Source organism: Lynx rufus, unplaced genomic scaffold, assembly GCF_022079265.1.
Source record: "Lynx rufus isolate CCGP_SWC_20201006 ecotype Redwood Valley unplaced genomic scaffold, mLynRuf1.p SCAF_6, whole genome shotgun sequence".
Taxonomy (NCBI): domain Eukaryota; kingdom Metazoa; phylum Chordata; class Mammalia; order Carnivora; family Felidae; genus Lynx; species Lynx rufus.
In genome coordinates, this window is record NW_025814878.1 from 83,493,903 (window position 1) to 83,507,898 (window position 13,996).

Genomic DNA, 13,996 nt, shown 5'->3' on the forward strand with positions numbered 1-13,996 from the left:
CCCCATGGAATGCTTGACATTACTAGCATCTAGTTATGTTTCAAGCATGTTTCTCTTTGAATAAATAAATATTCAGGACTTAAATTAGACAAGGGATCTAAAAAAGAACTGAGTAAGGTCTATATCATTTTTTATTTTGTCACTGTCACTCAAGGATATACTTGGCTGCAGATACTTGCAACAGTTTATTTTAGTATTATAGAAAATATGGATGTAGCAAAGGACTGGGTTGCTCAAACATTTCCTCTCAGAGTGTACTGATTGCCTAACAGAGTGCACTTACTGCAGGGGATCAGTGACAAAGGAAATTGAAATGCTTTATATTTAGAACATAATATAATTTTTATCTTCTGTGCCATAGCTTAGTTGTGTTAACAATATAAAATTAATATAAAATATTTTATCTTACTTATGTTCCCCAAAATCTAAAAATTCAAGTCCCCACAACGATGGGCCATGATTATCCTGGACTGATGCCTTCTTGTGCTCTCTGCTCACCATGACTTCTCCCCAGTTTGAGAAGCATAGGTTTACTGGATGTGTGGAGTTCATTAGGAAATTCAAAGGAACATTCTAAGGTGTTTTTAAGAGGCTACATGGTTCCATGGAAGAATGTGTCAATGTTGATCCTCATGTTTTTAGAAGGGAAGATAAAAATAAATACCTCTCCATCCATTTTATATGTAACATGGAATGGATAATATTGTCTATTGCAGTTGAGATATTTGTAACTGCATTCCTAATCATTCCTTGAGATTTGCCCTCAACTCAAGACAGACAATTTAAACTACCTGCCTGATATTTCTGATTTACCATCTTATTAGGCACCTTAATCCCCAAGGTATTAAAATGCAACTTGGCTTAACTAGATGTCTGGTTGCTTTTCCTAGACCTGTCAATGTTACTACGGAAACTCAGGCTCAGACTTGCAGGGTCCTCTTTTTTCTGATCCCCTATTTTCAGTTAAGGACCAAATTCCCCAGATCTGGACTCTGCCATGTCCCTTCATTCCTTTCTTTTACTACCACCTCATTTTTCTTGCCTGGACTGGTCACTTAATAATTTGTATCTCAACTTCTCCATTCACCCTACTCCACGCTTTCCTTCCTATTACTGCCATAGTCATCTTTCTGAATTCCAGATCAGGGCAAGTCATTCCTCACTAAAAAACAAACAGAACACAATAGAACAGAACACTTTAGCAGCTTTTAGTAATAAATTAGATAAAAATTCTTCGCTTTGGGTGCAAGCTCTTTACTATATGGTTTCTTAATTTCTCTTTTTATCCATAGACCTCATGTTTCAGTGAATTATAATATGCTTCTGGTTTCTTGAGCATTCCATACTTTAGCCTTTAGCCAACTACCATTCATCTCCTTGAACTGTATATCATGTAAATATCCTTGAAGTCCAGTATGGCTGTCTTTGTTTACTCCATAGTCCATTTTCTATACTGGTCTCTGCTCCAAATCAGATATAGAGTTTGATAACTATTAAAGAAAACTAGACTAATTTCGATTTTATATCATTCTTTCCATAGTAATTTATTGAATATCTACTACTGTGAAAATGAATAAAGGAATCTTCATTCAAAATGGAGTGAGGAATCCATGAAGGGAGAGTTCTCATACACCATGACTCATCACAGTCTGCATACCCAGCAGAAAGAAGAAAGATTTCCTCTCAGGCTGTCAACAGCAAGCTGCCCAGACCTGCAGTCAATGAGAAGCTGCCACCACTTCAAACTCTTTTTCCCCCATAAAAAGATGCTCTCCCACTCTGTTATCAAGACTTGCTTATTGTTCACCATAGTTTGCATGTCCCAAACTCCAATTCCTTTACTATTCCCAAATAAACTCATTTGCTACTCAGTAATCTTTGTTGTTTGATTTTTAAGGTTGACATTACATGGTGTCAGAAGTGGAATCTGAAGATGAACCCCTGAGGAACTAACAACGCCAGGCATGGTGTATGGTACCCACTTCAGCCTCTTGCATTCTCTCTGAGTCATCTTTTTCCTTTTGGTTTGGTAGGCCTCTTGTCAGAGACAAGCCTCCTTTTGGTTGAGCTCTATGATTTTATTCTTGAAGGTATCAGCCTTTTAGTGGCTACCCATTTTTTTGCTGAACCTCTGGTTTTAAAGTATGGAATCTAAATACTTTCCAGAGGGTCTTCTTTCTGGGACCCTGGCAGTTTTGTGTTCAAAACTATGGCTGTTCCTCATGTACATTCTTAACCAAATGGACCAACTTAACCAAAGATAATTTAGAACTCCAGTAGCCACTGTGGAGAACTGTTGACCTCACCAAACTTGTTTTTCCACAACCAGAAACTTGTTTTTCCACAACAGCTCTAAAATTAAACAGACTAAATAGGATGCCTATTTTAATTGGTGTGTGGAGTTTTCCAAACATATCCAAGAGTCTAAAATCACCTCTTTGCAAAATAAGATTTCTAAATTAACCAAGAGAAACAAACAATTCAAAGTAGAGACAAGGGCTTCTGAGGTCACCTTTTCCCTTCTCTGTCCTCCTTGTCTCTATCTAGTACCAGCTTCCTCTTTCCTTCCCATACCACTCCCACATCCTCTATACCCCCTACTTCCTTATCTACCAAACTATGGGTCATAATTAAAGAATTTACTAAACCCAGGGAGAATCCTTAAAATTGTTTATGAATGGATTACCTTCTGAGATTAGTGAATTAAAAAAACAAAAACACCTTAAAGTATCTTCTAAGGTCTCTTTTTGCATTTATCTATGTGTTTATGAATGTCTATGTATGTACCTATTTCTCAGAAATACGTATGTACCTATTTATTATTATTTATTATTATGTACATACCTATGTATGTACCTATTTCTCAGAAATAGACACCAACTCAAATGTTTTTCAGGTTCACATGATTTGTAGAAATATTGGGTATAAAAGCTATTTTTAGCTTGTTGGTTCAATTAAAATGTGTGTCCTTGGAGTTCTCACCATTAAATATAAAACTTTTGTTCTACCTAGGTTTACTAAAAGTGCAGTAAGTTCATGTTATTTCTTTTACAAAATTTGTGAGCAAGAAAATAGCTTAGGCTGATGGCTAGTCGTCTAATGTCTCATTAAGTTTTTTTGGGTAATCTAAACATAATTGTTAAGAACAAGTAAATTAAAATAAATTTAAGTAGGATAAAAAGGTTTTAAGTAAACTTTTTAGTTTCACTAATACATTTTGGTTACCTGAAACTTTAGTTTTGCTAAAGTTAAAATAAATGATAGGTACTCATTGAATATCGCCATCATTTCTAAATAAGATAGAAAATGGAAAAATTACTGAACATAGGTTTATCCAATTTTGGTTTCTTTTTACAGAGAGACAAAAAGATATTTGGGTCTATAAATGAACATGCTTTGTGCCACACTGAAAAACTGTACTATGAAGGAGCATATGTTTCTAGAAATTTTGAGTTGTATTCATGAAATCACCAACCTACGTGCTAATGTAAAAGTTCATAATTGCTTGCTTGCTTAGTTTTCACTAAAAAATAAGGTTCCTAAGGGTTAAGGATTCTAGTTAAGGTTTCTAAGTGTTAACAATTCTAGTTAACATATGTAATTAAAGCTACTAGAAATAATAAGGGAAACAACTCTGTATACAAAGAAAGGAGGGTATGTTTTTTGGTTAGAAAGGTATGAGGAAAAAAAAGAAAAAGTATGAGGTGGAGATACATTTTTGTTGAGGGAAATAGAAGGGACAGACTAAGATAGACATAGAAAGTTGTAGAAGGTCTATAAAAATGAAATCTTGGGAAAAATTTTTATGTATGATCAAGCTAGATAAAATTTTTTATAAGGGTTTCAAAAACAAGCTTTAATATTAATAGGGTATTTATGTAAAAATTAAACCTTATTTTTTCTTTGATAAAAAGACAAATTTTTCTTGGAATACTGGTCTGCTTTTAATAACAGATTGTAAAAAGGTTTCCTTTATCTTTTAAAGTAATCTGGCTTTTAGGGGTGCCTGCGTGGCTCAGTCGGTTGAGAGTCCGACTTCGGCTCAGGTCATGATCTCGCGGTCCGTGAGTTCGAGCCCCGCGTCGGGCTCTGTGCTGACAGCTCAGGGACTGGAGCCTGTTTCAGATTCTGTGTCTCCCTCTCTCTGCCCCTCCCCCGTTCATGCTCTGTCTCTCTCTGTCTCAAAAATAAATAAATGTTAAAAAATTTTTTTTAATCTGGCTTTTAAAAAAAAGGATTGTTTCGTTAAAATAATTTTATGTATTTGCTGTCTTCATCAAGTCTTTGAGTATGTAAGTTTTTACTCAGAGCAATGTGACTTTCTATATTTGCCTTTTAACATCTTCCATTGTTACCATGGTTAAATGGATAACTAAGTATTGTTTCATAGACTTATGATCGTATTTAACCAAGTGTTTTAAAACCTTTTGATATTTTTGACAAACTTCCCAAAATCCAATTCTAAATAGTCTTTTTGACCTCGAACTAACTTTGAGTTTTCTAAGAGGTCCCTAACACAGATCTCAATACATTTGTTGTTTCTCCCTATAAAAAGAGAGAGGTTAAACCGATTAGGCTTATTTGGTATATTAAATTACATGAGAAACATTTTAAAATAAGTGATGATAAACCATCTTAGGTCATGTGATGCAGGTGAATGTGATTAATATAAGTATTATAGAAATTATACGAAATTTCTGAAAATCTGGTATCTTGGTATAATGTTATCAGTCATAATTCCAGTTATCTTAAAATCTTATACAGAAAACCAAATTTTCTTGTCAATTCCATTATAATGAACTTGCATCAGATCTTTAATAATGGGCATTTTAAGTCTTGTCATTTTCAGGGAGTTACAATTTTACTCTAATGCTTTTACAAAAGTGGACCTACAGAAGTGATTTGTCTTCAAAGAGACTCAGAAAGAGCTCAGAAAAAGTGCAGGCTTCTGATAACTTTGAGATCATAAAATTGAACTGGGTACAAATTTCCAGAACTAATGAAAAAACTGGATTCAAGCGGAACAAGAATAACATGAGAGAATGAACTGAGGAGGATGATTATAATTTTTATGACTTCTAGTTTTGACACATTGTTGGTCCTTTACTGTTTTGTTTTCAACATTAAAAGGACACCTTCTTCTTTTTAAAATTATCTATGAAATACAGCAATTTGATAAAATATAACTTGGTAAACAAAGATGAAATATCTACTTTTCCTCCCTACCTGGTCCCTTCAGAATTTGGATCACATGGCAATGCAGTTAGTTATTTGCATAAATTCAATGAGAATCTGTTCTCCTTGTAATAACAATTGGAAATATTGGCTATTTTACCAAGGCTCTGATTGTATTATTTTGAGAGAGATGTGCATAGTCTCAGATTTGACAGGACAGTTTTTAAGAAACAAAGGCTGACTTTATGGAGCCAATAAAGCTCCTCAGAAAAATCACCCTGGCACCTTGCTTACAAGGTGCTTCTACGCTTGTGGAAATAGGCCAAATGTAATGCAAACAAATTAGTTTTGCTGTGATTATCTTTGGTAAGAAAAAAAAGGGTAAGTATAGAAAGAAAAATTATGTTTGCACTTTTGTCTATATTAGATTCTAATCCTGTTAATAAACTGTTCTAGATCCTAAATTCTGGTTTTCTCAAATATCTGGCTATGACTCTAACATGTCTGATTTTTTTCCCATGCTTCTGATTTGGAATGAATAAGAACAAAGACTGCCCTTTATCCTCCTTGAAAGAAACTATCCCAGGTCTTCCTCATTACCCAAATGATAGCCAGACTTCAGGGGCTCAATAATGGGATATACATACACAGCTAAACATCTTGTCCTGTACAAACCCTGGAGATTTGCAAGAGAAGCAGCTGACATCAAAGCAGACTGCTTCCACTCAAGACCCTGGATCAAGACTTCATACTTTAAACATAGTCTTTCTTTTTCCCCTTGTTTCCTTTACCCTGGCATTGGCCTGGAAAAATAAAACCTCCACCTATATCTCCCAGGACATTGCTAAGGGGAGCAAACTCTGGAATTTAGAACAATTTTTTTTTAAGGCTAAGATCTTGGCCAAAGGGAGAGATGTGAAAATAAACAAAGGAATGGGGTTGGAATTCCTGAGTGGGGAGCTCTCTCATATACTACCAGTAGTTACAACTTGTGTGTTTCAACAGAAGGAATATTTCCCCTGGGCCCAGCAGCAGCAAGCTGTCCTTTCCTGCAGCCAGTGTGAAGGTGCCACCCCTTGGAACTCTCTTATTTTCCTCTAGTGAACTGTTGTTCAAAACAGTACCTCCCAACTTCTTTTCTCCTCTCCAGGCTTGCATGTCCTGAATTGCAATTCCCAAATAAACTTCCGTGCTGCTTGATAACCTTTGTTGTTTAATTTTTAAGTTTGACACTATATACCAGATCTCTGCTTGGAGCTGGGAATGCAAATCCAATAAGGGGTTTGGTCACAGAACAAAGGAATATCACTACAGTATTCTCTGTATCCTTTCCTGAAAGTAAGAATGGATGTTAAACCATTTTGGCTAATCAACACTTTGCTCTATTTATTAAAAAAAATACAGTGTTGTCTTGGAGACTGGCAACATGAAAGGGCTTTTCCCCACGTATAACACTTACCAGGCAATGATTTATGAGTTAAGAGAATATTGTTATTGTGTATAGACTCTGCGGAGTGTATGAGGCCTAAAGGGAAGATATTTTCAGGAGCCTAGGAGGCAAATCTGCTTGCCAGTGACAAAAATGCCTAAGTTGGCCACTGTGTGGGAAGGGAAGGCTTATGGGGTGGGAGTTGGGGGACTATCAAGTAGTTTGATAATAAACAAAATTTATCAAGCCTGAATTAAAAGGGAGGGAGGCAAGTGAGGTTCTTCATTAAGGACCATCCACAAAGTACAAATATATCATACTAAAATACATCAGCATTTAAATCCAGGAGTAATTTTTCTGAACACCATTTCTGAGATATCTGCCACATAACCGTAATTGCACATAGACTAAGGGGAGTGGCACTAAAAGGTTTGCAAAGAAAATGTACTATCTCAAAATGCCCCACCCCACCCTCAAATTTTACACTTCTCACAATCATGCAATAACTACAGCAATTGAAGAGCTATCTAGGGTTGTTGTGTTGCAACATCCTTCCATTATCAGCAAATGTTATGATAATACCATGGCTATACATTGGGATACTAAGCAGCAGGAAAAAAGCATCAGCTTAAGTAATCTTCTACCAGTTGCCACAGAGAATCTATGAAAAAGGAATAGGTTTTCTAATGCTCCAAGTGACACAATATGATTAGATTTCTTTTCAGAGCTTGTGATTACATAGCTTTGGTTGGTTGCACTGAGGCCTAATTGTAGATCTAGGTTTTTACTATATTTTGTCACTGACGCCTTGTGGGTTAATTTCCATCTCCTTTCCTTTGTACTAACATAACTTAGTGCTTTAAGGACAAAAAATGTATACACAATGATCTTCAATTTTGGGTTAACTAAAGAAAAAGGGGAAAAAATGTCCCTTAAAAGGCGGTAGGAAATCTAAAACTGAAGATTGCTGAATGTTTTTTTCTTTGTAGCCTGAAACAAGATATAATGACGTTTATTATCCCATGCCAGGCTGCTACAACTGAGACACATCAGTAGGAAATTTGGCATATAATCATTGAAGCCAGGTCATCATTACTTTGTTTCTTGAACTCTAAAAATTTCCTAAAAAAGACCAATTCTTTAAGGACTCTCTTCAAGGTAAAACCAGAGCCTGTTTACCATTGCAGTAAATAAAAACTGCTAAGTCTCACTTTTGATACCTGATGTATTATTGCTGAGCTACAACATCATCTCCATCAACAAAACGATTTAGGAGTTCCCATATTCCGAGAGGTTTCCATAATTTTAGGAATACCAGCTAAGAGTATCGAGTTCTATGTAAGCATCAACACAGTACAAATATGCTGGAGAAATTTATAATGTATTATATCCAATTATGTCAGCAGGCTATGAATCATATCTAATTATCAAGATGCATAAGTGCCTTTTATGTGATGCTCAAACATCATTAATTTTGTGCTTAGCATAAGCTGCTCAAATGGTATGATTTCAGTAATTTCTAGCATCGATATTACAACATCAATATAAATTCAATGCAAATTGGAAAATGAACATCTTCATCTTGTTTATATCTGCAAAAAGGCATTTACTGAACATAGGAGCACACTGAACCAACACTTGCTATTGAAAAAAAGAATCTGGAATGTAGCGCAGAGAACCTGAATAAGAGGAATCAGTACACAAGGCAAGTCCCAGAGAAAGCCTAGCTAACCAGCCAAAGCATTCTTACAGGCTCTCTTCAGGTAGTCACTGAGGTGAAACCAATGTAACTGTTGTAAATATGAAAAACAAAGAAACCAACATTCTTACCTCACAACAAACTGAATTGATCTAATTAAATCCTCACCATAAATTGCCCATTTATCTTAGTATTTATAAAATGGATTCCATGTCTGGAAAATCTCAGTTTAGCATACATCTAAGGCAATTAGAAGTTAAAATTTTTTTCTACTAGTTTTACAATATGGATTTTAATTAAAAATGTTTGACTTATTTAATTTTTAAAGAGTAGAGGCCCTACAGAGTGCAGAACAATATGTTGAGTTGTATGTCAATTTTGAATCAAAGCAATTAAAATTATTTTAAAAATCCATAGAAACTTACCTCAAAGTCAAGGTCTGAATATCGTGATTTTCTTCTCTGTTAGATTTTTTAAAAAGAAGAAAAACCAACATAAAGTTATGTTTAGTCATTCAAATTAGATAAAATTATTATTTTCAATAAAATATCTTGTTACCTTTGTATTACAAGTATTTCCTTCACATTAGAATGTGGGAATTTTTATGATTTCAAATTCTTTCATCCATATGATTTCATTTTTACTTTGAACTTCCATTAAAATTGAAGAATATAAAAATACAGAATATTTCTCATCCTGATCTCTTAACTTTTTCAGCAAGGAGAATTTTTTTAAATGTGAATTCTCACAAAACTTTCAATCTTAAAGCAGACTTGAGGTCTGTAACAGCAAAACTATAATTTTTATTTTAGAGACACAAAGGAGTAAAAGCTATATAGGAAAACATCATATACATCTCTCAAGACTTCCCACCAGCCTATCTCAGTCTTCATTTCTATCAAACTCTCTCTGGCCTTCTGACTCCCAAAGTTCTGTATGTCTCACCCACAATTTTTTTGATATTTGATGGTTCTCCATGATAAGAAAGTCCTAACTGCTAGTTCTTAGGAACTGACGTATTTATTATAATTTAGTAAAAAAAAAAAAATAGTCCACACCCCAGTGATATACAAGTGTAGATGTCCATTATCTCAGTGTTCTTCTATGTCTCTGACTTTGTCAAACAGTTCCTGAATCTAGTTATAGATCAATATGTATTAATAAAACAAGACAGTAGGCCTGATAAAATCAGGAAATGAAATGAATGAAATGAAATTAATGTGATTCTATGAATATTAGTGTAGGGAAGGTATGCTTAGCATGTGCCAAGAGGGATTTGGTATAGAAGGAGATATCTGGTAAATATAGAAAGCGTCCTCAAGATATTTAGAGAACAAGTTTCCAATATGAGTTTTTTTTTTAAGTTTATTTATTTTGAGAGAAGAGTGAGAGGGGGAGGGGCAGAGGGAAAGGGAGAAGAGAATCTCAAGCAGGCTCCACACTGCCAGCACGGAGCCCAGTGTGGGGCTCAAACTCACGAACCGTGTGATTATGATGTGAACTGAAACCAAGAGTCAGATGCTTAACTGAACAAGCCACCCATACACTCCAGAGTTTTGTTTGTGCTATGAATTTTTTTTTTGATGAACTGGGGACAAAAAAATAAATATTAAAAACAATATTTAAACAGTTGAATATGTAAACCTTTAGGCAAATATCTTTCATATTTTTCTCTTCTGCTATCCCAATACTTATCTTAAGTTCAATAATCTAACAGGGAACCCTAATCATATAGTCGAGAGATTCTTGTAACTGCTAAATAGTAGAGACAGGCACTAATGTAGTTTATTGACAAATATGCCCACATTTCTACAGCTAGAGTTACAATGTAACATAGAACCAGAACCTCCCTATATAACCACCTCCCCAAAGCATGCTTCACTAGACAAAAAAGATATACTAAAAGAAAGATTTTGGTAAAAAGTTGAAAAAGTTTGAAATTATTTGATTAGAGTGGAGCTGGATCGTGGAATCCAGTCTTCAAGTATGATCAAGGAGAGCATTGAGAAGAGGATTGCTTTATTAAAATTTTTTTAATGTTTGTTCATTTTTGAGAGACAGCGACAGAGTGTGACTGGGGGTGAGGCACAGGAACTGAAGCAGGCTCCAGGCTCTGAGCTATCAGCACAGAGCCCAATGAGGGGCTCCAACCCATGAACCATGAGATCATTACCTGAGCTACCTAGGTACCCCTGAAGACACTGCTTTATTAAATGAAGGCTGCACGTTGATGTATGTCACTTCAGTTCTTGTCTCTAGTGTCACTGTGGCCTAGCCCTGGTGACATACTGCAAGGAGAAAAGTGTGTAGGAAGGCATTTAACCCAGGCCTCCTTTGCCATCTCCCACCACTATTGTTATCTGTGTTGTAAAAAAAAAATCAGGCTCCAACGTAGCGCGCTGCACTTTGCTGCAATATCTGTTCTACATGTCAGTGTTTCCATTCTGCTCTTGAATGCTTCGCCTTCTTGGCACTGTGACTCTGCAGGACATTTTTGTAAGTATATGTTAAGCAAGATTCTTTCATTCATGCAGCAACATGCAAGCATGGAAACAGTTTTAAGCAGCTAGAACGTTTGTCATGAGCTTTGAGTTCCATTTGAAAATTAACTAGTGAGATCTTATGAGAAGGTTCAGCTAGCTAGCAGAATAAGAAGAGGCCTTTCTACTGCTGGCGTTGTCTCTTTGCCAAAGGTTGCAACAGCAGTATGTTGTGTTGTTGCTGAATGCAAAGCTGTGTAGCCTAAGGACAGGACATGCTGATGGACACATGTCACATATTTTAGGAACAAGAACAAAAGATGGGAACCTAGAAGACCACCAGAAATAGATTCTGCTTCCGACAGATGTCACCTATGCACCTATGTTGACATGAAATATGAAAAAAGAAAATGGATATATTCCTACGAATAGATTTCTCTCTCTTCTAATTTTATTAAAATTAAATTCTAACATAAAGGTAGAGCAGAACTAGCAGCCTCAAAGGATTAGGCTAAGAAATAAATGAAGCAAACAGATTTTAATCAAAAGAGCCTAAAGATGGTGGGGGTGGGGGGTGAGCAGTGAAGACTTAAAAATTAGAGAATGGGAAAAACGTGGTAGATTTTCAGAGCCCAAGGGAAGTTAAAATTTGTGACATCTAATTCATATCCCCAAAAACTGACCAAGTGTTCCAACCTTTTATAGTTTATAAAGTACTTTCACATTTGAACATGGTAACTGCCCTGTGGTATGGTCAGGAAAGTATTTTTTTTTTTTTATATCTATTCTATGAATTAGGAAAACTGAGTCCCAGAGTAGTTAAAATGACTTGCTCACTTCACCTGGGTAGTAAGCAAATGAGCTGGGATTCACACTCAGGTCTTCTGACTCCAAACCCTGCATTTTGTCCACTGTCTCTTACTACTTGTTCAGTGGTAAGGGTGGTAATATTTTATAGCCAGGATGCCTGTTATAGTTTGCTGACTGTTACTAGAATTCAGCAAGAATAACATTTGAGGACCCAGTCAATCCAAGGCTGACAGCAGTGGGACAGAAATGCTTTCCAGCCATAAAGTAAGGTCAAGCAGAGAAACTTTTGTCAATTATATTTTAAAAGAGAAAAAGCATCAATATGATACTTATTTGAGAAAAGAACTAATGGCATTATAATTTGTGATGATTACAGTAACTTAAAGACCATTGTAATACAGGCTACTTCATGACCAATGATACAGTCACAAACAGTAGCCAACCTCCACTTCCATGATGTGTCTCCCAATGCAAAATCCAGTTTATTTTGAGGTATCTGGTACTGAGAAATCGTGGTATAATGCAAGAACCAGAGTGTTGAATTCTGTTACCCTTGGTATACAGGCAGTATATTGGAAAGTATTTCAAAGCACTGGTTTGTAGAAACTGTGATGGACTTACATGTTTATTCAAATGTCCCTCTGAGCTTGCTGGGAAGTTATTGTAAGGTATGAAAGTGGTTACAAATAGTGGTTATATTTTTAAAAAATGAGAATCAATAAAAGTGATCAGGTCATGATAATTTTTTTCTGATTAAGTTGACAACTGCAGAATTGGTACATACAAGTTTAAAATAAGCCAGGGAGGGGGCGCCTGAGCGGCTCAGTCACTTAAGCATCTGACTTGGGCTCAAGTCATGATCTCATGGTTTGTGAGTTTGAGCCCTGCATCAGGCTCTGTGCTGACAGCTCAGAGCCTGGAGCCTGCTTCAGATTCTGTGTCTTCCTCTCTCTCTGCCCCTCTCCTGCTCACATTCTGTCTTTCTCTCTCTCTCTCTCTCTCTCTCTCCCAAAAATAAATAAATGCTAAAAAAATAAAATAAATAAGCCAGGTTGGTATTAAAATATTTTATGAAGATATAAATCCCTCTGTCTCTAGATCCCCAACTTCTCAAATAACTTGATATAAATAATCCTTTTTGTCACAGTAGGTGATAAAAAAAATCTCTTCAGTTCTTCTATGTGGTTTCCTTTTCCTAATTTTCCACTTAGAACTCATCCTAACTTGTATTCTGTCCTCAACACTCCATTAAAATGCTTCTTGTCAAGGTCTCTGATGAGCTCCATCTGGTCAATTTCCAAGGTCAACCTTCTGTCCTTATCTTGCTGGACTCTCAGAAGCTTTTGAAATTTAATCATTTCCTCATTAAAACACATCATTTTAGCTTTTCCTCCCCCCCACCCCCACCCCCCGCCTTCTCTCGCCTTGTTTGCTGTGGCTCATTCTCAAGTGTTCTTTGCTGGCTCTTCCTTATCACCCTGCCTTCTAAGTGTTGAGTTCCTGAGTTCTCTTTTTTCTCATCTTCTCTCCTCGATAGTAGCATTCATTCCATGCTGGCAAATTCCATCCTTTAAGTTCCAAACACCCCTTTCCTCTTCATGTCTGTCCAATCACAGAAAATGTCAGCTATCTAGCTGGGCAAGTCAGAGACTTAGGAGTCATGCTTTGTTCCCCACATCTCTCATCCTGCACATCACATCCACCAGCAAGTGCTATCTATTCAACCTCTGAATTCTCTCGATCTACCTACTCTTCTCCATCTTCACTTTCACCTCTATAGTCAAAGACATTCTCCTCTCCTGTCTGGGTAACTTCAGTACCTCCCTAACTGTCCTCAGGCTTTCTGCTCTACTCCCTCTCCTAATATTACTGGATCCTAATTCTCTTTCCCAAATCATCAAAGGGATGGATGGATGGATGGAGAAACGATCATGACAATCTTTCACTCAACAGTTTTTGCTTGCTTCCGTTGTTTATACAAGGCTCTGAAAAATCTGGTTTCTTTTTCCTATGCCAGCGACATCTTATGGAGCTCACCCCTTGTTCTGCAGGTCTCCTAATCCTGTGAAAGTATCCCAAGCTCTTTCCTATCTCAGGACCCCTGCACTGCAGCTTGTTTTGCCTGAAACATCTCCTCACCCTCCAGATCCACATAGGCCACGCTCCTTCTTAGCTTCACCCTACATAACCCTTCAGAAAGCTCAGGCCACTTTATCAAAAGAAGTCTCTCCCTCACATTCCATGGTTCTTCCCCAGCCCAGCACACTCTTTTAGAGTATCCATTTATTAACAGTTATCTATCTATTCCATAGGGTATATTTACCACAGGGAAATTTACCACATCTGCTTTGATCACTTTTATGTCCGCAGCATCTACAAAAGGGCCTGGCACAATAATTCACA

General features: G+C 36.4%; 1 protein-coding gene across 1 annotated transcript in view; it reads right to left on the reverse strand.

Moving 5' to 3' along the window:
- Positions 1–13,996, reverse strand: part of ADGRB3 (adhesion G protein-coupled receptor B3) — a 732,350-nt gene that overhangs the window by 16,127 nt on the left and 702,227 nt on the right. The window contains exon 28 of the mRNA XM_047102403.1: positions 8,729–8,764. Coding sequence (XP_046958359.1) covers positions 8,729–8,764 — 36 coding nt within the window. The remainder of the gene's footprint in view (positions 1–8,728; positions 8,765–13,996) is intronic.